The sequence below is a fragment of the Vulpes vulpes genome, chromosome 1, assembly GCF_048418805.1.
Source record: "Vulpes vulpes isolate BD-2025 chromosome 1, VulVul3, whole genome shotgun sequence".
NCBI classification, from domain to species: domain Eukaryota; kingdom Metazoa; phylum Chordata; class Mammalia; order Carnivora; family Canidae; genus Vulpes; species Vulpes vulpes.
The window spans coordinates 144201654-144227330 of NC_132780.1; the positions used below are offsets into that span (position 1 = coordinate 144201654).

The 25677-nt window shown below is 43.4% G+C and overlaps 1 protein-coding gene across 1 annotated transcript in view; it reads right to left on the reverse strand.

Moving 5' to 3' along the window:
• The window catches only part of TNFRSF21 (TNF receptor superfamily member 21), a 69110-nt gene that overhangs the window by 20637 nt on the left and 22796 nt on the right, over positions 1-25677 (reverse strand). The window contains exon 4 of the mRNA XM_072733630.1: positions 1958-2223. Within this exon, the coding sequence (XP_072589731.1) occupies positions 1958-2223 (266 nt within the window). The remainder of the gene's footprint in view (positions 1-1957; positions 2224-25677) is intronic.

A 25677-nucleotide genomic window follows, 5' to 3' on the forward strand; every position in this document is an offset into this window, starting at 1 on the left:
CACTTTATCAAATATTCCATTTATCCAAATCCTAACATTACGTCAATCATATTTTACCTTTCTTGTAGGTATCATCAAAAAGATCTAATGGCTTATTCTCCAATATCTGAATCCTTCTTCAGGTCTGCTGCTTGTCCGATAAGCTCTTAAAGTTGACATTCCAAGGAAGCCCATTCACGTTTGCCTCTCAACTCCCTTTATTCAAACTGCAGTCATTTTATTTAATTAGAGATTACACATCTTCCTTTCCTTTCTTCAAATCCCGCTACCTGATGCCTAGTTTTAGTTGTGAGCCACACTTCTTTTAAGATTTTATTTATTCATTCATGAGAGACACAGAGAGAGGCAGAGACACAGGCAGAGGGAGAAGCAGGCTCCCTGTGGAGAGCACGATGCAAAACTCCACCCTGTGACTCCAGAATCACGCCCTGAGGCCAAAGGCCAATGCTCAACCACTGAACCACTCAGGTGTCCAGTAAGCCAAAATTCTGGTATCATTCTTAGGAAGTCACAAGACACTGGTGTGTGCCTTTAAATGTTTACCACTGCAACTATTCATAAATATTTTTTCTGAAATTCCCCATATCAAAGAAGTTAAATATACACCAGGAGTTTAATAACCACTTTTGGCATCGATTAGCACCTATAAATTTTATCCAGTCACTTAAATAAAAGATGCACCTGATGTTTACTTCCATAGTGAAGAAAGACTACACTGTTAGTATAAAAAAATAAAAGAAAAAAATAAATAAAAGCACTTGGATCTCTTAAATATAGAAAATTGAGAATGGTAGTGAATTAGAGTTGATGGGGTAAAAGTCTCTCTCCAGCTCTTTAGGTAATGAGTTTAGAGCACTGGAAAAATAACACCGACAGAATGGCCTTTTAAATTTTAAGTGGGTTTTATCAGGTCTCGGTGGCCACATTTTCTTTACTTTGGGAATACATTCAGAAACTTTCATCAAAATCTTCTGAGACATATAAGTCAATACTCAAATTTGTACTTAATTCATGGCCTTTCAGGGAAGCATGCTATGATTAAGGAAAAGCTAAATAAAATCAGTTATGTTATGATCATAGCTACCATTTGTAAAACACCTTCAATGCATCAAGTATCCTATATACTTCATTTCTAATCGTAATTAGCCCTATAAGGCTGGCTTACGTGTGAGAAAACAGAAGCAGAGAAAGCTGAAGGAACTTGCCCTTGGTCACCCACCAGTGTCAGAGCCAGGATTCAAATCTGGTGCTGCTGCCCGGCTCTAAAGCCAAAGCTCAGTGACCAGAGTCTATAAATAAATGACACTCCTAGGTCCCCTCGGTTCCCATCTGATGTACAGGTGGAACAAGCCCAGAAGGAATGATCAATCCTGCTACCCACTGCTGTCAGCATATCTGGCTGTATGCCTGATGCTAGCTAGATCATACCCCAAACATGATGATTCTCAACTGTGCATGTTAGGGAACTTTTTAAAATACTGATTTTTGGTCCTCCCCTAGAGATTCTGATCTTATTGAGATTCGGTGGGGCGGGGGGGGGGGGGTCTAAGTATCAGAATTTTTTTGAAGTTCCTAGTTGAGGGGCACCTGGGTGGCTCAGTCGGTTGAGCGGCTGCCTTCAGCTCAGGTCATGATTCCAAAGAACTGGGATCGCGCCAGGCATTGGGTCCCTGCTCGGCAGGGAGCCTACTTCTCCCTCCCTTCTGCCCCTACCTTCACTCATGCTCACTCTCTCTCTCAAATAAATAAATAAAATCTTTTAAAAAATAAAAATTAAAAAAATAAAGTTTATAGATGATTCTAATGGACAACCTCTGTGAACCATTGCCCTAGAAGGGGAATGTGTGTGAACCCAAACACCCGGTAGCAGTATTTTTCCTTATTACATATACTTGCTAAAATCTGAATACAGAAACCAAAAGGTTAGTTGGAAAGACCAACAACCCAGGTACATTACCTGGGCCGTATCTTCCATCAGCCCCCGAATCTTCTCCACAACATCATTGCGCCGGTGCTGGCGGAGGGCACTGATTAGTTGGGCAAGGCTGGCCTCGGGACCCCGGATGGTCCAGTGCTGCAGAGCTGCGTAGGCCCGCTCATGGTCCGCCGTGTACCCATTGGAGAAAGCAGCCACTTCTCTCTCACTGGCATTGCACAGGAACTGATAGATGTCCTTCCACTGGCTTCCAACTTGGGCTGCTACGAGTTTCAGGATGTCAATCCCTAACCCAGAGAGAAAATAAGATTAAAAACAAACACACACACATACACAAAAAGACAAACACAGGCATGGAAGGAAAGGTCTTTATATATAGCCATTCTGTTCTAATAAACTCAAAAAAGCATGCTCTCCCATAGTTACATACCAAAGGAATAGACTGCCTTCCATAAAGCATTTAGCATAGGCAGCCCATCCCGGGGAATAATTAGGTACCCTCCTATAAATTTCACTTCCTGAATGTGGAGCCAAAAAGAAGGAGCAATCCTGCAAGGACAATAAATTGCCCTGATAAAGCTGTTTCGAAAGCCAAACCCAAACAAAATAATCAGTGATTCTTTTATTACTGCTAAAAACAAGTGTCACCAAAGAGAGGCCCCCTAGACTAAAAAAGTGGTGACTTCATGAAATTAAGAAAAAGGTAAGCCATGGATTAAAACTGCAGTGGAGTTGACCCAGCACTGTCTGGGTAAAGGATCTTCAGATTCTGGCAATAGTATCCTTCAAGTCAAACAACAGTGTGCCCAGCCATTCCAGCCCAAGGCATTCCTGGCTCTAATTGTATGTTCAACAAGCAAGTTTCTGATCTATTATACAGTCTTGTAAGTTGACTTGTACGGTTATAACGGAGACAATAACCAAAATTATAGTATAATAACAATCACTATGATCTCCTAGGTTTTATGTTAAGGCATTAGCTCATGGAACGTCTTTATAAAGCATTAACATTCCAATTGCACAGACAAGACAATAACACCTAGAAAAATGAGATAATTTGCCCAACATCACAAAGGTAGCTGAGTGGAAACAGAACCCAACTTACTGGACAGTGTATTATATTGTCATTCCAGCTTATCAGTCACTTATAAACTCGGTGGATGTGGGTCTGCAGTATGCAGATCTGATGAAAGCAGGGCCAAATGCCAAGACAAGTCTCGAAGCTTGGAAGCTGCAAGCTCAAGATGACAGGGACCGTCTGTGAGGGGCGGCTTTCCCTGAGCAGCACACTCTGGTGTCTTCCTCTTCACAGCACCTTCTCTGTGAATTTATATACTGGCTTTGCCCAAATTGATAAATGGGGTCATACAGAACCTCACAGTATGGGACCTGGCACTTTACCACAACAGGGATGGGTGAATCCTCTCAGCCAATACCCTGTCTCTGAATGGTATTCCATATCCACATGCCCAGATACCAGAGTTATAATAGTTAACAATGTCTTTAAAATACTACTAAAAAAAAAAAAAAAGTCATTTCCAAGTGAAGTAGGAAAACAAAAAACAAAAAACAAAAAAAAAAAAAGGAAAAGAAAATAAAGAGGAGCTTCCTGTTACAGAAAATCGAATTTTTCAATTAACTAGAGGTTAACCAGGAGGGAAAAAAATCTGTGATTGCTCCCATCAGTTGTTGGGCAAAATATTTCTAAAATTAGCTCTCAATTTTTGCCTAAGAAAAGAGCAATACTCATCCCAGAAGTTTCTTTGAAAATGGAGGACCCGCTGTTTCCTCAACATAAATCCTTACTCCACCATGCAAACCTATAGAGACAGATGAGCTGCAAGACTGCATACGCATCCTGAATCAACCATCCACAAATGGCTTTTAAAAACTAAGTTCCTAGTAGAAGGCTGCTTTCTTGTCGACTGAGTAGAATGCCACATAATGAGGCATTACTGAGCTTTTCACATGATTTTCCCTGGCAGTGTGAAATACACTTGAACCAGTTGCTTTTCAATTTTCATGGCAATGTTTAGCCAGATATAGAGCTTTTGATTTCAAGCAACAGACTCCTCGGGGGAAAAAAAAAATTCCATGTCCTACTTAAAAACCCTGCAGGTAATTTTAAGGAGCAAGCCAGCTCTTTGTGATTTGGTAGTTTCTTCCAAATACCAAAACGCGTATTAGTTCCTGAATCTTAATTGAGGTTAATTTAACGAAAGCCCGCAGTGTCTTACATGAAAACATGACTGCATTTTCTTGTACATGGGACCTTTGCTTAAATCTTCATAATGCCGATGACAGTGTGGCTTTGGGCAAACCACTAACTGTCATGTCCATTTCCTCATTTATACAATGGACATACTCACTATGGTCCCTGGGGATGAGCTGATTAACATTTTCTATAGAGTTGATTTATTTTTGGAAGTACCCCATCATTATAAATGTTCCATATACTGAACACTAAAACTTAAGACTAAATGCATTTCTGATGCAAATATACAGCCTCGATAGGGTAATTACAGAGTTTTAAAGGCTCAAACATAACAACAGTTTCCTCTTCCAAAACCAGTTTCCTCTTCATACTTTTTCTTCAGCCACAAAACAAAGAAAAAAAAGAGGAAAAAAGAAAACCACGAAGAATGTATACAATGAGACTTTCCTTCAACTCACATTGACTGGAAGCTAAATTTAAGGTGGGAAACTTTTCTCTGGAGCTAACAAGTTTATTTCTTTTCTTTAAAATTCTGGCATGGTACCCTTAGGAGGGAAAAAAAGAGAGGTCAACAAACTTTTTCTCTAAAGGGCAACAGTAAACATATTAGGTTTAGAGTGCCGCACGCTCTCTTGCAATTCCTGGACTCTTGCAATGTGAGAGTAGCCATAGGCAATACAACATGAGTGTGGCTGTGCTCTAATAAAAAACCTTTTTTTTAGAAAAAAATTTTATTTATTTATTCATGAGAGACACAGAGAGAGAGGCAGAGACACAGGCAGAGGGAGAAGCAGGCTCCACGCAGGGAGCCAGATGTGGGACTCGATCCTGAGACCTCAGGATCATGCCCTGGCCTGAAGGCAGCGCTAAACTGCTGAGCCACCCGGCCTGCCCCTCTAATAAAAAACCTTATTCACAAAACCCAGTAGGGGCCTGGATATGGTACCCACACTGAAGTTCACCAACCCCTGAAATTGTTGCAGTTTAGAGGGACTGTGGCTAAATTATCAAACGGCATAAAGATTTAGAAAAGCATTTTGTTAAAAGAAACACCCCTACACACACACACACACACACACACACACACACTTGTGTGTGCACACGCGCGCACGCGAATACACATACACACACACGAGACAATGCAAGTTTCCACCTCAATTATTAATGTGACATCAAGGTAAGTGAAACGGAGACCAACTCTCTGGCTGACCAAGTGCCCCAGTCACCTGTCCCGTCAGAGTTCCAAGTTTTCATCCAGATGTGTTGAATAGATCTGACTCACTTAGCTGAAAATGATGCCAAGTCTCTTTTTTCTTAGGTTGAAAAACAACACATCCCTCAACCCACCGAAGCGTTGACAGGGGTATGGAGCTTAACTCTGCTTTTCCTGTGATGTCAGGCCCTAGCGCTCTGAGAATGAAGCTTCCAAAGAAATCGTCACAGGAGTCAAGCAAGCTCTTATCCACCAGATGCTGTTCTTGCCAGGAGCTGTGTGCAAAAAGGTGGCCCTGGCCCCAGGACAGAGCTTTTGAATTTTAAGGTATAGGTTGTGGAAAGATCATGAATTTAGCCATCACAATTTATGGTTTCATGCCATGACTTGTCAGTTGTGTGACCCTGGAAAATGACCACTTCTAAGATTTCAGTATCCACGCCAATAAAATGACAATACCACCTCTCATTCATAGGGTAGGTAAGGCAATGTATGGGACCAGGTAGTAAAACCGGCAAGCCAGGAGCCTGCAAGCACATGGGTTTTGCTTCCTCCGTCCCCTCCATCTCTACACGACAAATCGTGGGGGCAATGGACCTAAAAGGCGGCAGGGGTTTTGCAGAGACATAGGTTTTAACACCAGGACTGCAGGTACTGAACAATGAAGGCAAGCACCACAGCTCTGGCTCCTGCGCTTTTCAGAATCTCACTGGTACACGTCAGAAGGAGCATCATCACACAGAAGGGCACCATCCACAGAAAGGCAAATGCCAAAGAAAAAAACATGCAATCAAAAAAAACATCCCATCAGTACCCACTGCTGACACCGCCCAGATCTCCTGTCAGGGAACTCAGGAGCAGAGGCATGAGGTCATCGACTGGGCTACTGTGGAAGAAGTGACATTCTCTAGTGCATTCTAAAATCCTGAATTGGGTATCATCTGGGTGACAACAGTAATTTGAGGCTCATTTTTTTAAAAGTCTCATGTCAGCTCCAGTATGCAAAAAAAGAAAAAAAAGAGTTCCACCTCTACATAAAAACCTGAATCGACCTTTATAATCAGAGAGGGTATTAAAGCTCTTTCCTTTTAGAGAGAAGTATCAGAAATGAGTGCCATCATTAAAACCCACATGAAAGCCTCCCTGGACGAGGTATGAAGGACAGTGGTGATGGAGCCAGAGGAAACAAAGGCCGTCTGTAATGCACAACACAGAACCCAGATTCACGCTCTACACCTGGCTTCGCACAGAATGGGTGCGTGGGAGAGATGAGTAGGTTATAACCTTTGTGATGGTACCAAGTCCTCATCACTTAAAAGACTCAGCAGGGGCACCTGGGTGGCTCAGTAGGTTAAGCGTCTGCCTTCGGATCAGGTCATGATTCCAGGTCCCTGCTGAGCAGAGAGCTTGCTTCTCCCTCTCCCTCTGCCCCTCCCTCTGCTTGTGCTCTATCTCACTATCTCTGTTGCTATCTCGGCCTCTCTCTCAAATAAATAAAATCTTCAAAAAAAAAAAAAAGACTCAAGCATTCCCACTGCATCTCCCATACTTGTGAAATGTAATATCCCTTCCCGTTACTCTTCAAGAAAGAAAGGTAGAGGGACTACTACTGAGATAATCCCCATCAAGGTCATTAATACACAACCTCCTCCCAAGACAGATGACTCCACAGTTCTCCCTATGCCGGTTTCTCTACACACCGCAGTCTCTCCTGTGAGTACACAAAAAAACAGGAGACACGAGCTCAGCATTATCTCCCTTCTACCATCCCCCTAATTCCTGCCCCCAGACATTACTCTCTGTTAGTACGTGCCGTGATCTCAGCCTTACAAACTGCAGGTACAGGGGTGAAGATGGGTACAGCACGTTCAACATATGTACAGAGCAACATATGTCAAGTTCGAAATCTGAATCAAAGCATGGCTTTAGCATACCTAGAATTGAGCTTCTTCCCTCCACTACGGTCATGTCCTCATTGATACCTTTTCTGACCACCTTCTGCCCAAGCCCCAGGTCGACTTGACTACCATTATCCCTAGCCCCTCCCAGAGCAATGCGCATACTAGGAATACAGTGAACATCTTGAATGCATGAACGAACAAGTGAATGAATGACAGCCTTTTTTGACAGCTTTCCCCTCTTGCCTGACCCCTCTTCCCCACCTTTTATCATCTCATTAATCTCTATAACTGCAGCCATTGAGAAACTGAGGAGCCACGTGCCAACACACCCTTGCCATGAAGCCATGCCAGATGTCCTGCGATCACCAATGAGTGGAAGCTGGGCTTCCTAGCATAGGAACCCCGCTCTTAGGCAAGAGCCTCTCCCTCTGGCGCCTCCCTCTTCCCCATGAGGGTGGCCCACCACATCCATGTCAGGAGCCAGAGGAAAATCTCCCGGATTCTTCCCCTGCAGGGAGAAGCTGTCTAGACCAAGGTCTGTCTGGCCCAATTACACAGTAAGTGCCTCTAAAAGCAACAAACCCAAAACATGAGCATGTGTTTTGTAGTAACTAGTATATCATAGGATGATTAAAAAATGAGATAGCAACAGGGCTCACTCCCAACACATTACACAGGAAACTGCTTTATCAGTGATTGGGAGCTTAGAATGCCGCAAGTTAAAAACACTCCTTTCCCTAGTTGAAGAATAAATGTTAGAGGAACTGCTTAGACTTCATTTTAACCTAAAAAGTGACTTCTGAAGCGGAATTAATCACTATCTTATTGAAGGTTCAGTGGACAATCATTGTGAGCTCAGATGAATCTCATTAACTACTAAAAAAAACCACTGTGCAAAGTGTTCTCATAAAACTAATGATGGACTGTTTACCATGACAAGTTCTATCAAAACAGTAGACAACTCTCCAGATGGAAAAAACAGATATCACTGATGCTATGAGGAAAACCAATAACCTTTCATTTCATTCCATAGAGGCAAGCAAAAAGTACAAAGCCAAAAATGTCTGCTTCCTCCTGGTCTTAGTCTGTGTTTCACGCTGTTTGCTCATTTATTTATCCAATGAAAAGTTCTTGAGTGGTTATCCCACACATGACACTATTCTAGGCCCCGGGGGCATGGAAAAACACAGAGCAGAACAAAGGCCTTTCCTTGTGAAGCCTGCATTCTACCAAGGGATGTGAGAAGTAGTGAGATATTTAGTGATAGGGACGTTTGGGTGGCTCAGTGGTTGAGCATCTGCCTTTGGCTCAGGTCATGATCCTGGAGTCCTGGGATCGAGTCAGCCTGCTTCTCCCTCTGCCTATGTCTCTGTCTCTCTCTCTCTATGTCTCTCATAAATAAATAAATTAAATCTTAAAAAAATAAGAAATATTTAGGGATAGATAGGGAGGTATACTAAAGAGAAAAATAGAGCAAGGACTGGGGATGCAAGGGTATTTTAGATACAGGGCCTTCTCCCTCAATGTCTGAAAGAAATGAGATACAACATTTGAATCAAGACCCACAGGTGGTAGGACAGCAAGTCATTCAGGTATGTGAGGGAATGTAACCCCAGGCAGAGAGAACAGCAGGTATGGAGGAAGGAAGGGTGTTGGCACACACAGGGAGGAGCAGAAAGGCTGATGTGGTGAAAGCCAGTGAGCAGGGGGCAGAGTACGGGGGTCATAAGCTAAGAGACAAATGATGAAAGGGGAGTGCAGACAGATATGGGTCTGTAGGCTGGGACTGTGCATGCAACAAAGAGTCACTGGAGACTTTTAAACAAAGTCTCAATGTCTCAGTCTCGAATGGCACCATCTAACTTACATTTGAACAGGATCATTCGGGCTGTTGTGTCAAGAATACATGGAAGGGGCATGAGCAGAAGAGGAGCCACCAGTCGGGAGGCCACAGCAATCATCCAGAGGAGGGGATTGATTGGGTGAGAGAGGTGATGAAAGGAAATCATCAACTTCTGTATAGATTTTGAAGGAAAAGCTGATGGGATTTGCTACTGGGTTTGCTAACTACGGGGTGCGAGGGAAGGAAAGGAGTCACCCTCTGCTCTGGTCTGAGCAACTGGAAGGCTGGAGTGGGCACCTCTTTCTGTAATGGGTGACTGATGTGGAGGTGTCGTTTGGGATTTATACATCCGAGGTGTCATGCATCTAGACATCCTGGGTCTGTCAAGCAAGGGTAAGGATATTCGCATGTTGCATTCAAGTACAAGATCCAGGCTGAATCTCCGCACTTGGGAACCACCAGCAGACAGACGGTATTGAAAGGTCTGGGTCACCCAGGGACGGGGCGTGTGCAGGCAGAAAAGAGGTGCAAGTCCTGAGCCCTGGGGCTGTCCACTGTTCACAAGTCAAGTTAAAGAGGAGGAACCAGCCAAAGAGATGGAGAAGGAATAGCCAGGGAAGTGAGAGGAGGACGAGCAGAGAGCAGTGTCCTGGCAGCCAAGGTAAGAAAATGTTTGGTGGAAAAGGCCATCAAGAACGTTAAATGTTGCCAATAGGCCAGGCAGAGGAAACTAAACCCAACAGTGCAGTTAGAACCATGTTGTCAGACTCTAAGGAAAAGACGCAAGATGGTGGCTAAGATACTGCCCATAGTTCACTGATTCTAAGACATCCGAATGCGTTATGTGAGTCAATGTCTTTTCACAGCTTGGTTACAGTGGGTTTTCTTCCTTAGTGGTATATAAAAAACTGTCACCATCCGTGATGTCTTAGATTTGATAAAATATAGTAAGATTCGGGGCACCTGGGTGGCTCAGCGGTTGAGCGTTTGTCTTTGGCTCAGGTCATGATCCTAAGGTCCTGGGATCGAGTCCTACATCGGGCTCCCAGTACGGAGCCTGCTTCTCCCTCTGCCTGTGTCTCTGCCTCTTTCTCTGTGTCTCTCATGAATAAATAAATCAAATCTTTTATATATATATATATATCTTTTATATATATAAATATAGTAAGAGTCATTATTTTTTGAACATATAAACTTGAACCCACCTATTTTCTAAAATTCGACATACCATCGACATACTGAATATGTCAAATTCTATGCATACCCTTCAATGTCAACAACCAGTTACTCGTCAAGAAAGATCACACCAATCTAGAAACAACTCCTCCTTGGCAAAATCTGCTTACGTGACACCTGACCAGGTTGGATTGAAGGACACTGATTTTAAGGATTTTTTGTTGTTGTTTCTGTTTGTATTTTCATCCTATGTGGGGGAAATGCTCATTTGTTTTTCAACAGCCCAAACAGCTTAAATATAAACGCTGTTAGTTAAACTACAAAATAAAAATGTTGAAAAAAGAAACACCTCCCCCCTAAAAGCCTAGAGGAAGAAGTCATCAGTGGGCGAGCCTGAGGAGGACAGCAGCCGGTGACCCCCAAGGGCAAAAGCCCATCTCTGGCCACTTTGGTCACAAGAAAATGCTTTTTAGGCTACAGTGATAAGAGGTTTTCCTCCTGCCACAGTTCCGTCTGCTGCACAACCCTCAGATGTCCTCAGAGGTTAACCAGAAAGGTGCTGTCTGCTGGAAGTGGCATCGCTGGAAGCAAAGGTGGAAAAGGCAGTGGGGCGAGGGGTTAAGTGGGAAAAAGCCTCTTCCCCTGCTAGAGAATCACTGCAGTAGGGCGGCCCTGGGGATGGAGCAAAGAGCCCAGCAGCCTCCCCCCTGAAACAATCTGCTGCTCCCTTCTGCCCAGCCTCCTGGTGTTTACACTTCAAGTCTACTTCCCATAGGAAATTTGGGCTGACAGAGAGGTGACCGTCTGGAATTTTTAGTCAAGGAGGCTTCAGGCAAAGAAGGAAGGTTTCTTTGGTTGCAGCTGTCTGCTGTCTGGGGCTGAGAAAACCAGCACGTTCCACAGATGCGACTTCCGACTTGCAGGACTCCAGCACCTCTGACTTATCTGTCACAGCCTTTATTTTTAACACAGTCTCCAGAGCCTTTAGGCCACTGGGTATGTGGCTTTAGAATGTTCCCCTTTCAAGCAATCTAAGAAAAAAAAGTAGGAAGTCAATGTGACTTCTATAAAGGACAACTCCTCACTGGCGACAATTTTGTAGTTGTTTTACTTCAGAACAAGCTAGGCTTTGCTAAGGGAAAGAACATTTTCTTTTCTTTTCTTTTTAAGATTTTAAAAAATCTTATTTTTTATTCATGAGAGACACAGGCAGAGGGAGAGGCAGGCTCCCTGCAGGGAACCTGATGTGGGACTCGATCCCAGGACCCCCGCGGGATCATGCCCTGAGCCAAACGCAGACACTCAACCGCTGAACCACCCAGGTGCCCCAAACTAACATTTTCTTAATGGAGTATCACACACACACACACACACACACACACACACACACACTCTCAACCATAGAAACCTAGACATTTCTAGCCTCAGGTGATTCATGGGAAATTCAGATTGTAAGAATCACAGGGCAGTATCTAGAGTCAGACTAATGCCCAAGTTTAAAACCAGGCATTGCCACTTCCTAGCTGTGCGACCTGGAGCGAGTTACTCCCTCTAACTCAGTTTCCCCATCTGTAAAATGGTGACGATAGTGGCCTGCCTCCCAGGGATATAACAATTAGGTTAATATTTAGAAGATACTTAGAGTAAGATGTGGCGCTCAGTTAGCATGAGAGAAGTCTTTGTTGAAGAAAAGTAAACAAGACTTAATGGGAACAGAAATCTTTCTTGTAAGGTTAGAAAAATAGGTTTCGGGGATCCCTGGGTGGTGCAGCGGTTTAGCGCCTGCCTTTGGCCCAGGGCGCGATCCTGAAGACCCGGGATCGAGTCCCACGTCGGGCTCCCAGTGCATGGAGCCTGCTTCTCCCTCTGCCTATGTCTCTGCCTCTCTCTCTGTATGTTTGACTATCATAAAAAAAAAAAAAAAAAAAAGAAAAAGAAAAAGAAAAAAAAGGTTTCGTAGTGACAGTGCAGCAGGTCATCTTTGCATCTCAGAATCGCTTGATGATCTTGCCTATGTCAATACCAAAAAAAAAAACAGCCCACAATGTCACTTTAGGGAGTGGACAAGTACTTATTATCAAATTCCTAACACACTTCATTTGTTCTTCTCTGAACACTGCATATAGTATTTTTCGTAATTCAGTTAAAAATGTTTAAAGTCATTTCCGAAACCTGATGGAAGAGAATATTGATACTGTTTCAATACACTCGGGCTCAGCTTCCAGTTACCCGACATCTGTCCCCTAACCATCCACTGCAACCTTCGGGATTTATATCAGAAAACACCACCCCAATTTGACTGCATTGCCATCCCAGTTTGGCTGACTGCATCTTACTGCTTTCCCGGGAAAGAGGAATGAGGGCTGCAGAGCTGGGTTTCCTTCACCACCCCCAGAAAGACCTGACCCACCCACAGGGGGAAGGAAACCACAGTTTGGGAAGAAAGGAAACATATTTCCTAAGCCTAGATCATTGGGATTTGTAAGGACCTAGACCTAGGAGTGTTGTTCCCGAGTAAAACCTAGAGACAACGCAGATGAGAAGGGATAGGTTTTGCCTGTTTGCTAGGTAATGTGGGATGATGTCATGTAGTGCTTTGCTGGAGCGGTGGGTGGTAGAGAGGAGACAGGACGGAAGAAACAAAAATTCTATGACCAGAAATTCTCAACATCTAAAATGTAGCTCGGTTCAAGGACTGTGTCTAAACTTTTCAAATAAGAAACAAGCAAATTATGTCCTGGTTCTGAAGCAGCCCTGTTTCCCCAAAGAACAGCCTTCACATACAGATTGGGGTATCAATCTCATACAAATAAAGTTATGCAATCAACTATGCAAATAAGAGGTTTAACCACCAAACCAGCTGGTCTGCACTTTAACTTCATCTTTGGGTTTCAAGCCTGGGATCCCGAAGCAGTTTAGTTGTGGGTTGTTTTCAACTTCACCGTTCCGTTTCTGCGGCACCGAATGATAGGGTTTTAGAATGGAAGACGTTGGAGATACTTGAATCCCAGACCTTCATCGTACCAGTGAGCACAACTGGGCTGCACAAGCTCCTTCCCTTGGCACAGCTTCCCTCAGCCAACACTGCCCCACTGCACTTGCCCCCGAGTATGGTGTGTGCCCCTCTCCCATGGCTCCAGGCTGCACCGTCTCCTCAGCAGTGCTCCTCACAGGAGCAAGTGGGAGCGAGCAGAATTTCTTCCTCTCACCCTTGAGAACATCTGACAATCAGATGCCATGTGCCACACAGTCAGTTCCTCTCAAGCTGTCTTTGTACATCAATTAGGCTGAGACATGCTACGGCCAATGTTCTTAGTAGAGGTGTTTTCTCTGTAGCCATTTCTCCTGGCCTATAGGACTCATTAAGTCTCACCTCTGATGGAGTTCTACTTGGGTTGAAAATCAGTACAACCGCCCCTCCACCCTGACCTTAGTTCTCCAGGAATGCTTAGTATACCTCAACGTCCTGACCTTTCTATGAGGAAAGAGACAAAGAAAAAAAAGGCGAGCAAGCAGCTTTATCAATATTACATATGATCTCATTTGAGCTTCATAAACAACCCCATGAGACAGGATTATGTCCACATTCCAGATAGGAAAACTGAGAAGAGGTTCAGTAGCTTGGCACAGTTGCCTAGTGAGGGCACAGAGTCAAAATCCAGGTCAATCAGACTCATCCCATCGGCCCTTATGTCTCTGCACCATGCTGCCTCCCAGGACTAAGCAAAGTGTTACCAACCCTGTCTTTCTTGAGTCTTGGTTGCTTCTTTTAACATAAATCTTTTTTTTTTAAGATTTCATTCATTTATTCATGAGAGACACAGAGAGAGAGAGAGAGAGGCAGAGACATGGGCAGAGGGAGAAGCAGGCTCCCTGTGGGGAGCCTGATGCAGGACTTGATCCAGAACCCCGGGATCACACCCTGAGCTGAAGGCAGATGCTCAATCACTGAACCACCCAGGCGTCCCTTGGTTGCTTCTTTGAACATAAATCTTTAGAATATGTCTTCCACCAACCCATACTCCCCTTCATGCGGGTCATAGGAAAGGAGACAAATGGAAAGAAAAATCTGCTATAATGATTTGTTTTCAATAGCCTAGTTTTCAGCTGTCTGCCCACACCCCACCCTTCCTCCTCCGACCAATGGAGAGACACGGGTGAGCAGCAGTGCTGCACACTAGATACCGGCTCAGAATCCAAGGCTGACTGCCTGAGGGCCAGTCCTGGCTCCCCACGGACTTGAGATGTGACCTGTCAGGTCATGTAATCCTTCTGTGCCTCCGTTCTTAATACGAAAAACGGGCATGACCCTGACATTAGAAGGTCATCATGAGAATTAAAATAAGAGAGTACATACAAATCCTACAGAATGCTGCCTGGCATACAGTAAGCCTTCAATAACCATGAAGTGTCATTTCTCTCTCTTCCCCCAAACTAGTGTGTCAGTAATAAGGCCTTCCACAGGTTCCCTTGGAGCAATTTGCCTATAGAATAATCTTGGACAAGGACATCCGCAAATAAAACTGAGTTGAAGTCTGAGAATGTCAAGAGCAACCAGAAAGGCGCTAAATGCCTGAGAGACGGGTTAAGAGAGTGTAAAGAAAGGATAAGTGAAGAGGGGATGATTTTGCCTCTCAAGGTCAAGGTGGGAAGGTTCTGTGTAGACTGTAAGAGCCTTAAGCATTTCTCTACTTTCACCTGCAGCCAAGATCTGATTCATCTCCAGCCATCGGCTCCTTCACCTCCCCTAGTCTGAAATCATCCAATTATGATGGTGGGCAAAGGCAGCCGAGAACCACCATGACCTCTGCCCCCCAACCCTGAATGAGCACCTAGGGACAGCACCATTCCCATGAAGGCAATCCAGGGAGAAACAAGCCAGAGGATGTCCCCCTCCGAAACGCGCCTCCATCTCTTTCTCCTTCATGCCCTCCTCAGTCCCTGAGGCCAAACAGCTAAGAGTTCTTTTGCTCCCCCAGCCTCAGCCCCCAGTAGCCTCACAGGCAAACCACCCCTCCACTCTGTCTTTCAAGAGATGGAGTAATTGCTTTCAAACCACCACACCCTCTGTACTGAGCAGAACCCTGTAGTCCTTTGAGCAGAGAAGCAACATGGGAAATCTAAAAAGCACTGTCCCAGGAGTCAGGAGACTCAGCCCTAGTCTCTTCTCTAACCCTGCTGGCCATGTAACCCTTGGGTAAGTCACGGTTCTTCCCTGGGACTCAGTTTTAGCTTCTGTAAAAGGATGGATTAGGGACACCTGGGTTGTTCAGTGGTTGAGCGTCTGCCTTCGGCTCAAGGCGTGATCCCAGGGTCCAGGGATCCAGTCCCACATCAGGCTTCCTGTGAGGACTGCTTCTCTCTCTGCCTATGTTTCTGCTCTGTCTCTCTCATGAATAAATTAAAAAAAAAAAAAAGGATGGATTAGAAATACACACACACACAATTCTCCATGATCTTCAGCTTGCAGCTTTCCCCAAAGAAAACTAAAACAAACACCCTGTATGTTACTAAAGCCTAGTTCTAGGACAGTACCTTGAACTCAGTGTTCACATACATATAATTAAATGAAAAACAACAGAAGTTAAGCAGATTAATAATGAGTCATGCTTGAAATTTCTTAATCTTTTCTTTCTTTCTTTCTTTCTTTCTTTCTTTCTTTCTTTCTTTCATTTTCCTTCCTTTTTTTTTTTTTTTTTTTTTTTTTGCCTTGGAATGCCTTAAAGGTAAACCTGGTCACAAACAGGTAACGTTTATCCAGATCCTATTGTCCCCTATTTCAGCCAAAGTACACCTAATTCAGAATCAGGGAGATTGGCCATTGAGTTTCTCTTGAGGAAAATAATTCACCATCTGGACAACAACTCTCAAACAGGAGATAATCTAGCAAAAGCCCAAACAGAGAGGGAGAAATATGTAAACTAAGATGGAGAATAGCTCCTCTGCAATCTAGTATCTCTCATAGCAACTTTTTTTCCTAGAAGAAATTCATGGCTGTCCTGGCTAAAGACAAATCCTGTGGACAAGAGCTCTTCCTGGATCTCAGAGGGCCAGGCTGGACACCTGTCCTATTCCCCGCAGGTGAAACCAGACTTGAATATTGCTCTCGGGAAGTGAAATAATTCTTTCTGTAACTCCAGCCTTCCACTCTTATATGAGTGACAGTTCCCCCCATCCTCTAGGATTACTGTTAGATTACCTTGTAAAGTTTCAAGCACAAAGTCCCCAATGAATTATAAAGATACATGGATCTGTGGTTCAACGTGTCATTTAAGAACTTCTTTACAGGGGAGAGTAATGCTCACACTAACAAGCTAATAACTAATGAGAATATAGGAGAGCTAAAGAGGGTTTCAGTATAGCAAGTCTGAACCTCTTTATTGATATTTAGCTAGAGGGAGAGGGGGCACTCAGCACATGTATCCTAGAAGCTGCCCACTCTTGAGCGGTTTATATGAGCTGCTGGCCTCCTGCCAGCCAGTGTGAGTTGGGTAATTTTTCCAAAGCAGGAAAGCATTTCCCAAGTATGCCCTCCCTTGTGACCCGTGCAATGCTGTCCTCAGGAGTTCCATTTGTGGCTGGGGCTCCCTGGCCCATATGAGGAAACCAAGGTACCCCTCAGCATAAAAATTCAGAAACGCACGAGAGCCTAGAGCACAGCTTCTCCACTGCAATCAAGGTGACACACTTGAAGGAACTGAAAGACTCAGAAGTAGTCCTATAACTAGCTGCTCGATCTCTACCGTGCTACAGAAATGTCTCCTCTCTCCCTAAAAGTATGCACACTTACTGCACGTTCTCCTGGGCCTCCCCACCCACCTGTCCTGACTTCAGTGGAAATTTTCAGTCCTGACCTTACTCTATGGGAAACATGAGGGAAAGCTCTTCCAAGTGGCGGTGAGCACACAGACAGTCCTTCTTTGGCATCAGTTTGGGGTTAAGCCTGACCTCTCTAATCTCTGCCTGGGAGCCCCTGTACCCCACTCTACAGCACACTGCAGTATCAATCAGGGCAGTGTTTCCCAGGACAGACAAGCAGCGTGACAGCAGTGGACTTGGTTACAGTGAAAGGGTCACATGGATCAAAATCGGGTGACCTGTTGTGAGGGGTTCAAGTTTCCTCATTTTACAAAGTTGAGATTCAAAGAGAGCAAGTCTTCTGCCCAGGATCATGCAGCCTTTTAGTAGAAGAACCAAAGCTGGACTTCAGGTCTCATAGTCCAATGTCGTTTCTGCTGCCAGGGCTCCTCCTGCAGACTGGGATCCAGCCTTTGAAGCATACCCCCAGGGCTCTGCTCAACCAGCTCATACTTATCACAAGGACTGGATTTTGGATCTCCTTACCCAGCATGCCTCCCTTCCAACTGTCCTCAACAGCACTTGAACTAAGAAGATACAACAGTTCACTCGCTAGGCTCCTCTCTGAGGACAGCAGGAGTGCTCTGGAGTCTATAGCTGGTTGTGTCTATCTACTGCTCCTCTTGGCCCCTCTCTCCATTCAAAGAATATCGGTTCCCTGAGCAAACAGACAGAAGTTAAGCAGGCCAATTACACCCCAAGCTACTCTCTCTCCCCCTCTTCTATGGCTCCAGTTTGCCTGAGAGGCAAGTTGTGACAAGCGTGTGTCAGGTGCCCCTGTGAGATAGACCCAGGAGAGTAAGACTGAGGTCTCCTGGTAGAAACTAGTATCTTTCAGGAGGAGATGGGGGAAGTATGGAGCAGCAATTTTTAAGCAAAATACAGGATAAACTGCCACCTTTCTCTCACTCCCACACATATCTGACAGTCCTGTTTTATAACTTATCCCTCCAGCACTCGGCAGACTAGGAAACAGTTACTGCTAAATATAAGGTGGAACACTAGTGGCTAGAATTCAAGAAGCTCTCCAAGGAGAACCAGACTGTTTTCTCCAAGCCATACGAGCCACGGGGAAGCAGGAGACAAGAGCCGCTAAGAGACGATGCTATGGTACACAGATCCAGGGACTGGCAAACTATAACCTGCAGGTCAAGCCCCTGATTTCTATAAGTTTTATTGGAACACACCACATCCATCATTTACATGTTGCCTATGGCTATTTTCATACTAAAGCAGAGCAGAGTACGGTAACATAGACTGTACGACCTTCAAAGTTTAAAACACTTCCTAGCTGGAACCTTTGGGTGACTCAGTTGGTTGAGTGCCTGACTCTTGATTTGGGCCCAGGTCATGATCTCGGGGTCCTGAGATTGAGTCCTGTGTTGGGCTCCCACTCAGCATAAAGCCTGCTTGAGATTCTCTCTCTCTCTCCCTCTCTCTCTCTCTCAATAAATAAATAAATAAATAAAATCTAAATAAATAAATAAACAAACTTCAATAAAATACTTCCTAGCTTGCTGACCCTGATACAAGTTAGAGACTATATTACTACAGAAAGGATAAATCTACATCCAACTATAAAGCCAATAAGGAGTTTTATTCGATTATCTAGGAGGCTTTTTCTGCCATTTGAGACAGCATCACCTACAATAATAGATTAATTAAACCAATAATACCCCATCCCCAGCTTGGAGGAAAAAACCACATTTCCAGTAGGCTCTTTTAAGGTGGAAGATTTGCCCCTCAGTAAGTACAGCTGCATGCATTATAAAGGAGACTACTTCTGCTTTTTTCATGGTCATTCTTTCCGTGAGTGAATCAGGAAACAAACCGAGAGATTACCAGAGAAGTCGGAGGTGGTGATGATGAGTCATCTCTACCACCCTCATCACCACTAGTACTGACGGACCACTGGCCATGTGGCCAGCAACATACTGGGCACTGGGTACACTTAGTTAACTCTCACAACAAACCATGTACTATTGAGTCCGATTTTAGACATAAGGAAAATGAGGCACAGAGTGGTTAAATAATTGGACCTTGGGGATCCCTGGGTGGCTCAGCAGTGTAGCGCCTGCCTTCGGCCGGGTATGTGATCCTGGGGGCCTGGGATCAAGTCCCATGTCAGGCTCCCTGCATGGAGCCTGCTTCTCTCTCTGCCTGTGTCTATGCCTCTCTCTCTGTCTCTCATAAATAAATAAGTAAAATCTTTAAAAATAATAATAATAATTGGACCTTGACCACGTAGCTAGTAAGTGAAAGCAGATTCCCGTCTTTGCTCTTAAGTGCATATGATAATACCTTTTTTCTAACCTTATAAACAGAGACCCAGAGAAGTAAAAGGCCTTAACAGGGAATGGCAGGGAATGAACAGGGAATGGCAAATCTAGAATTTGAGAACCCAGCTTTATTGCTGCCATTTCTAGTCTGTGGTGTCGCTTTCTTCCCAAAACCCCCTTAACTCCACTACCCCTGCCACTCTCACCTCTGACCCAACCACAGGACTCCCCATATGCTTCTCTGCGGAAGGCCACCCACCAGACTAAGCCACTTCCATTTTGTTTACACACAAGCATGGAGGCATTCATGAGTTAGCTGTTTTCTCTCTCTTCACATCACCCAGCTCCCCAGTGTCTATGGGCCAAAGTGTTCCATTTTGAAGAAGCAAATCAAATGGAATAATATTGGTAATTTTTGGTAGCTGGTTTCTGCATATTTTAAAGCATTGCTATCACGGAAGTCCCTTTTACCTCTGAATAATAATTCTTGGCATCTATGGCAATTTTGTATAAATAACCCACCTTAAGATCCATGTTAAATCCCTAGCACCAAATACCATTATAAGTCAAAAGGGAAAAAAATCCAACAGTTCAATGGGTTGAAAACAATCCAACCTTGAAAAGGATTAAGTAGATTAATTAGTTCATAGTTGCTCTAGATTAGTGTTATCTAGTAGAACTTTTATGATGAAAATGCTTTATATCTGTCCTGTCCAATAGGGTAATTACTAGCCACATGTAGCTCTTGAGCATTTGAACTGTGGCACGACAGAGGTCTTGAGTTTTTAATTTTAGTTCATTTTACCTTTAAATTAAATAGCTCAGGTGGCTACCATATGGGCCAGCTGGGCTCCCGACCACCCTTCCTAGGTCCCCATGCTACTGACCTGGCATGGGGACACACAAAAACCCAGGGTCTGCTCTTTAAGAACCTATAAGCAATGTGAGGAAGCAAACCACATACAAACAGTTAAACGGTGCCAGACAATAAGAACTATAGGAATTAAGAAATAACATCGTAGGGATCCCTGGGTGGCTCAGCGGTTTAGGGCCGCCTTCGGCCTGGGGCGTGATCCTAGAGCCTGCTTGCATGGAGCCTGCTTCTCCCTCTGCCTGTGTCTCTGCCTCTCTCTGTGTGTGTCTCTCATGAATAAATAAATAAAATCTTCTAAAAGAAAGAAGAAAGAAAGAAAGAAAGAAAGAAAGAAAGAAAGAAAGAAAGAAAGAAAGAAAGAAAGAAAGAAATAGCATCTTAGAACTTGGTTCTACAGATTGAGTCCTTTACCCTTTGGCCACTGGGTTACAAAACAATCTGCTTGAGAAACAGCACACCAGCTGCTTCCACTATCACTTTTGCAGTCCATTCAAAGGAGATACCTTTGGGGTATCTACCTGGGTAGTGAGTCAGTTAAGCGTCTGCCTTTGGCTCAGGTCACAATTCCAGGGGCCTCAGATCAAGCCTTGCATCAGGCTCCCTGCTCAGCAGGGCATCTGCTTCTCCCTCTCGCTCTGCCCCTCCCTCTGCTTATGTTCTCTGTCTCTCTCTCTCTCTCTGTCAAAAAAACAATATCTTAAAAAAAAAAAAGGACATGCTGCTATCCTTATATGTCACGTGCTTGAAGTAGCTAGACCCAAAGGGATCACTGCCCCTGCCAAATGTTTAGTATCTCCTCAAGACATGGGACTAAGGACGGGCTAATCAGGAACTAAGCTCAGTGAAAACAAGATCAATCCAATTCCTTTTCCCCTCATTTAATTTTATTCCTCATTTTTCTGAAGTCTAAGAGAAAAAGGGAATATGATCGGGGAGACATACTGCTCATCGCTGGCCCCTTGTATCACCTTGCAGGGCCCTCCTCTTTAGCGATTTTCCTCTTCTCTGTACAAGCATTTTCAGAGTGACTACTACTCCTCAACTGGCTTTTCAAATTTCCCCTCCAAATCCCTTGGGCAATAGGTTGCCCAGGAAGCCAACTTCACACCTTCTGCAAAGAGTTGAAGAGAAGGGGGGAACGAAGGAAGAAGAGAGAGAAGTAGGGAAAGGAGAGAGAGAAGAGGAAAATGGGAAGGAAAGGTAAATAGAAATGGCCTGTAAAGGAACAGCAAAGAGAGAGCAGCGTCCGACTGCCATTCTCAACCATCCGGTTCTCGAGGTGGACTGGACCACAGTTCTTGATCTTCTCTGGTTACCAGAAAGTGAAGGGCACAACTATTTTGAGATCATCCGAGCCTTATGCATTGCAATGTGTGGCCAGTTGGGTAAAAAAAAAAAAAAAAAAAAACTGAGTTTCATTATCTCTACTTTTGTGCCTTTTGTGACAAAACAAATAAAAACTATTGTTTCTCATGTAACCTCCCAACTAAATGTGAACCCATACTCTTCTTGACTTTAAATGGAACTTCTTGGACCTACCACTTGCTTCATTGTGTTGGGGTTATACTACAGAAAGAACGTTTTTAAAAATGACAAAAATATGGCAAATGGAGCCTTAACAAGACTTACATCTTGATGATGCTTGGACCCGGTAATAAACTCCTACATAGACTTTTGTGTATAAAAATTCTAAAGGGACTTCTAAGTCTGTTACTGCAGTAGATATATTATGGGAAACCGCAATACAGTCCAGACCTACCAGACATAAAATTGTTATGAGTTTAGAAAAGAAGGAAGTATACAAGGTACCCCAGCACCTTCGCTCTTCAATCCTCCTGGTCACGTAGTGTCTCATCTGATGTTTCCAACATTAGCATTCCATGAAAGTAGGATTGCAGTTTTGTAGAGTTCAAACTTTAAAAGCCCTAAATCCATGGTAGGTGAAGATGGGTAAGTGGGGCCTAATAAAGAAGAGTCTCTTGTTGGTGACAACAATGGGAACCAATGGCCCAGCTTTAGAGTGCTAAAGGTCTATAAGGCACTCAGGGCCATGCGTGGCCAGGTCTGCCAAAGGGAGGAAGGGTTAAGTGAGGTCCTCCATGACCTCTTACAGAGCATGCCCCAGAGCTAGGTGATTTTATCCCCACTCTCATCCTCATGAACAATTCGGTGTGAAATGGATGAGGATCACAGAAAAGATCTTTTTATACAAGATCATCTGGTGCCCAGGACTCACTATGATCAGATCAAACGGGTATTGTTTCTAGAGGCATCTCCTGATCCCCTGGGACGGTTTTTATTAAACAGAACCTCTCTTTTTAATAGGATTTTACCTGGTTGTACCTTTGAGAATAGCAACTAGGAAAGAGGAGAATTTCCTTAGAAAAAAAACACCTCATATATAAACCTGCAATGCAAAAACCAAGGAGAGAAGGTTAAACTATGGGAAGAGCTCATTGCACCTGAATGAGACTACTGTGATTTAGCTGGAAAAGCATACTGCCCAGGTACTGCTATCATAGGAGGGATGGTTGGGCTTTGTTTGACTTGGCACTTCGATTCCTTTTACGAAACAGGATATGGTTTCAAGGACACAGGCACAGTTTACAAGGTGACGGTGGACACCAGAATGGCTCAGGTCATCGTATTAGGCTGCTTTCTGCTGCTGGACCAGCTTTACTTCTACAACTCATGGTGTTCTCAAGAATTCTGACAACTCTGACAACTCTGCTGTAAAACAGCTTTTAGAAATAACAGCTGACTGAGATCTAATCCGTTAAGTGCAACCACTAGAGAAAGGGAGTCACTTCTTTAATAAGGTGGGAGGAGAGTTTCAGACGTTTACAAGTCCAGCAGGATGTTCTCTGCTAACTTTCTCCTAATTAGATAGATCAGAGGAGTGTTCTGACTGACCACTTAAAAGGGCAATTCAGTGAAATAACTTATCCTAGGCTGATCCTAGATCAGAGGAAAAAGGGATGCTATCGATTGAGGGCTTTAATTGGTCAACTGGCAATACTGGAATATGGACAGTGTATTAAAATATTGTATCCTGGAATGCCTGGGTAGCTCAGCGGTTGAGCATCTGGCTTTGGCTCAGGACGTGATCCCAGGGTCCTGAGATCAAGTCCCACATCAGGCTCCCTGCGAGAAACCTGCTTCTTCCTCTATCTCTCTGCCTCTCTCTCTCTGTGTGTCTCTCATGAATAAATAAATAAAATCTTTAAAAAAATAAAATATTGTATCCATGTTAAATTTATTGGGGTTGAAATAACTATGTTTTTTAAAGAGACTGTCTTTATTGTTGGGAAATAAATACTGAAGAATCTAGGCATTAAAGGGTCAGCCATGAAATGATTCAGAAAAAGTATTCTAGGGATCCCTGGGTGGCGCAGCGGTTTGGCGCCTGCCTTTGGCCCAGGGCGCGATCCTGGAGACCCGGGATTGAATCCCACACCAGGCTCCCGGTGCATGGAGCCTGCTTCTCCCTCCGCCTGTGTCTCTGCCTCTCTCTCTCTCTGTGACTATCATAAATAAATAAAAATTAAAAATTTAAAAAAAAAAAAGAAAAAGTATTCTATGTCTGTATTTATGTATACAGATCTTTCTTGACTTATGATGGGGTAACATCCTGATAAACTCATTACGGGTTGAAAATATCATTTAATACAGTAAGTTGTAAACACATTTGATGCATCTAACCCATTATTCTCAGTTACAAAAAAATACACCTCAGGATGCCTGGATAGCTCAACGACTGAGCATCTGCCTTCGGCTCAGGGCATAATCCTGGGGTACTGGGATCCATTCCCACCTCAGGCTCCTTGCGTGGAGCCTGCTTCTTCCTCTGCCTGTGTCTCTGCTTCTCTCTCTCTGTATGTGTCATGAATAAATAAATAAAATTTTTTTAAAAATACACCTCATCTACCAAACATCACAGCTTTGCCTAGTCTTAAACTCATGAGTAGCTTATATTGGGCAAAATCATCTAACGCAAAGCATTTATTATTTTATAATAAAGTGATGAATATCTTTTTTCAAAAGATTTTATTTATTTATTTTGAGAGAGTGTGTGTGAGGGAGACAGCACAAGAGGAGAGAGGGTCAGAGAGAGAAACAGACTCCTCACTGAGCGGGGAGCTTGATGGGAGGCTCAATCCTGGGACTCTGGGATTATAGGGGGGACTCCTGGGATCGAGCCCCAAATTGGGCTCCATGCTCAGTGGGCCTCTCCCTCTCCCTTTGCCCATCTCACCTCACTCATGCTCTCTCTCTCAAATAAATAAATAAAATATTTTTTAAAACATTATGTTACATATACTATATATACATTACATTATATATACTACATATGCTACATAGCATATTATATGTAACAAACTAGTGTATGTTATACATGTCTTAATATGAAATCTGTATGTATTTTTATGTAAAAAAGGCAAATAATAAAGCAAAAGGGCAAAAGTTAACAATACTTCAATCTGAGCACAGGTATATATCAGTATTCTTTGTACTATTGCAAATTTTCCCAGTCTGAAATTATGTCCAATTCACTAAAAAGGAGGGGAGAATTGAAGCATTCTTTCCCCCACTGAGTTGCCAGCAAAGAGCTGTTTTATTCAAGTCTACATAGGCTCTATCACAGGTGGGATGTTGGCCTCAGTCTGATTTTCACCTGGTTTGGTCATTCACACAGACTAGCAAAAGGAGCAAGATAAAATTGTTGGGTTTTTTTTTTTAACTTTCTCTAAATTTCTGATTATAAAAATCTCATATCCTTATTATGGAAAATCTGGGGAAAAGAAAACTAATGAAGAAAAAAACATACATAAATTCCACCATATCCCACCAAACTGGAAGAAATATTATTTTTATTTTGGCATATTTCTTTTCAGTCCTTTCCCCAAAGATTTAAGAGAATTAGGATTATAGTGTAAAAAGTGCGTAGCCTGGTTTGGTTTTGTTGTTTTTCCTTTAACCTAGTATTAACATTTTCCTATCATGGGTAAAAAGGGGAAAAAAAACTTCATTAAATCTTCAATATCAACACAGTATTCCACTATATGGATATGCCATAATTAACTTATTCATTTTCCTAAAACTGGGCCTTTGATCATTTCCAATTTTTATTTATTACACATAGTGCTGAGTTAAAAGCTTAAGATCTCTGGGCTTAAATCTTTCTTTTTAGTATTTCTGGTTTATACCTTTATGACGGATTCACAAAAATTAAGTTCCCGGGGGAAAGGGTCTAAACATTTTTAAGACTCAATGCAAAAAAGGCCAAACGACTTTTTTAGAAAGTTAGGTTTATGCCTGTATCTTTAAGGAAAAAGATAACTGAAGGGAATTATCAAAACTTTGGGTTGCTATCTCATTGAG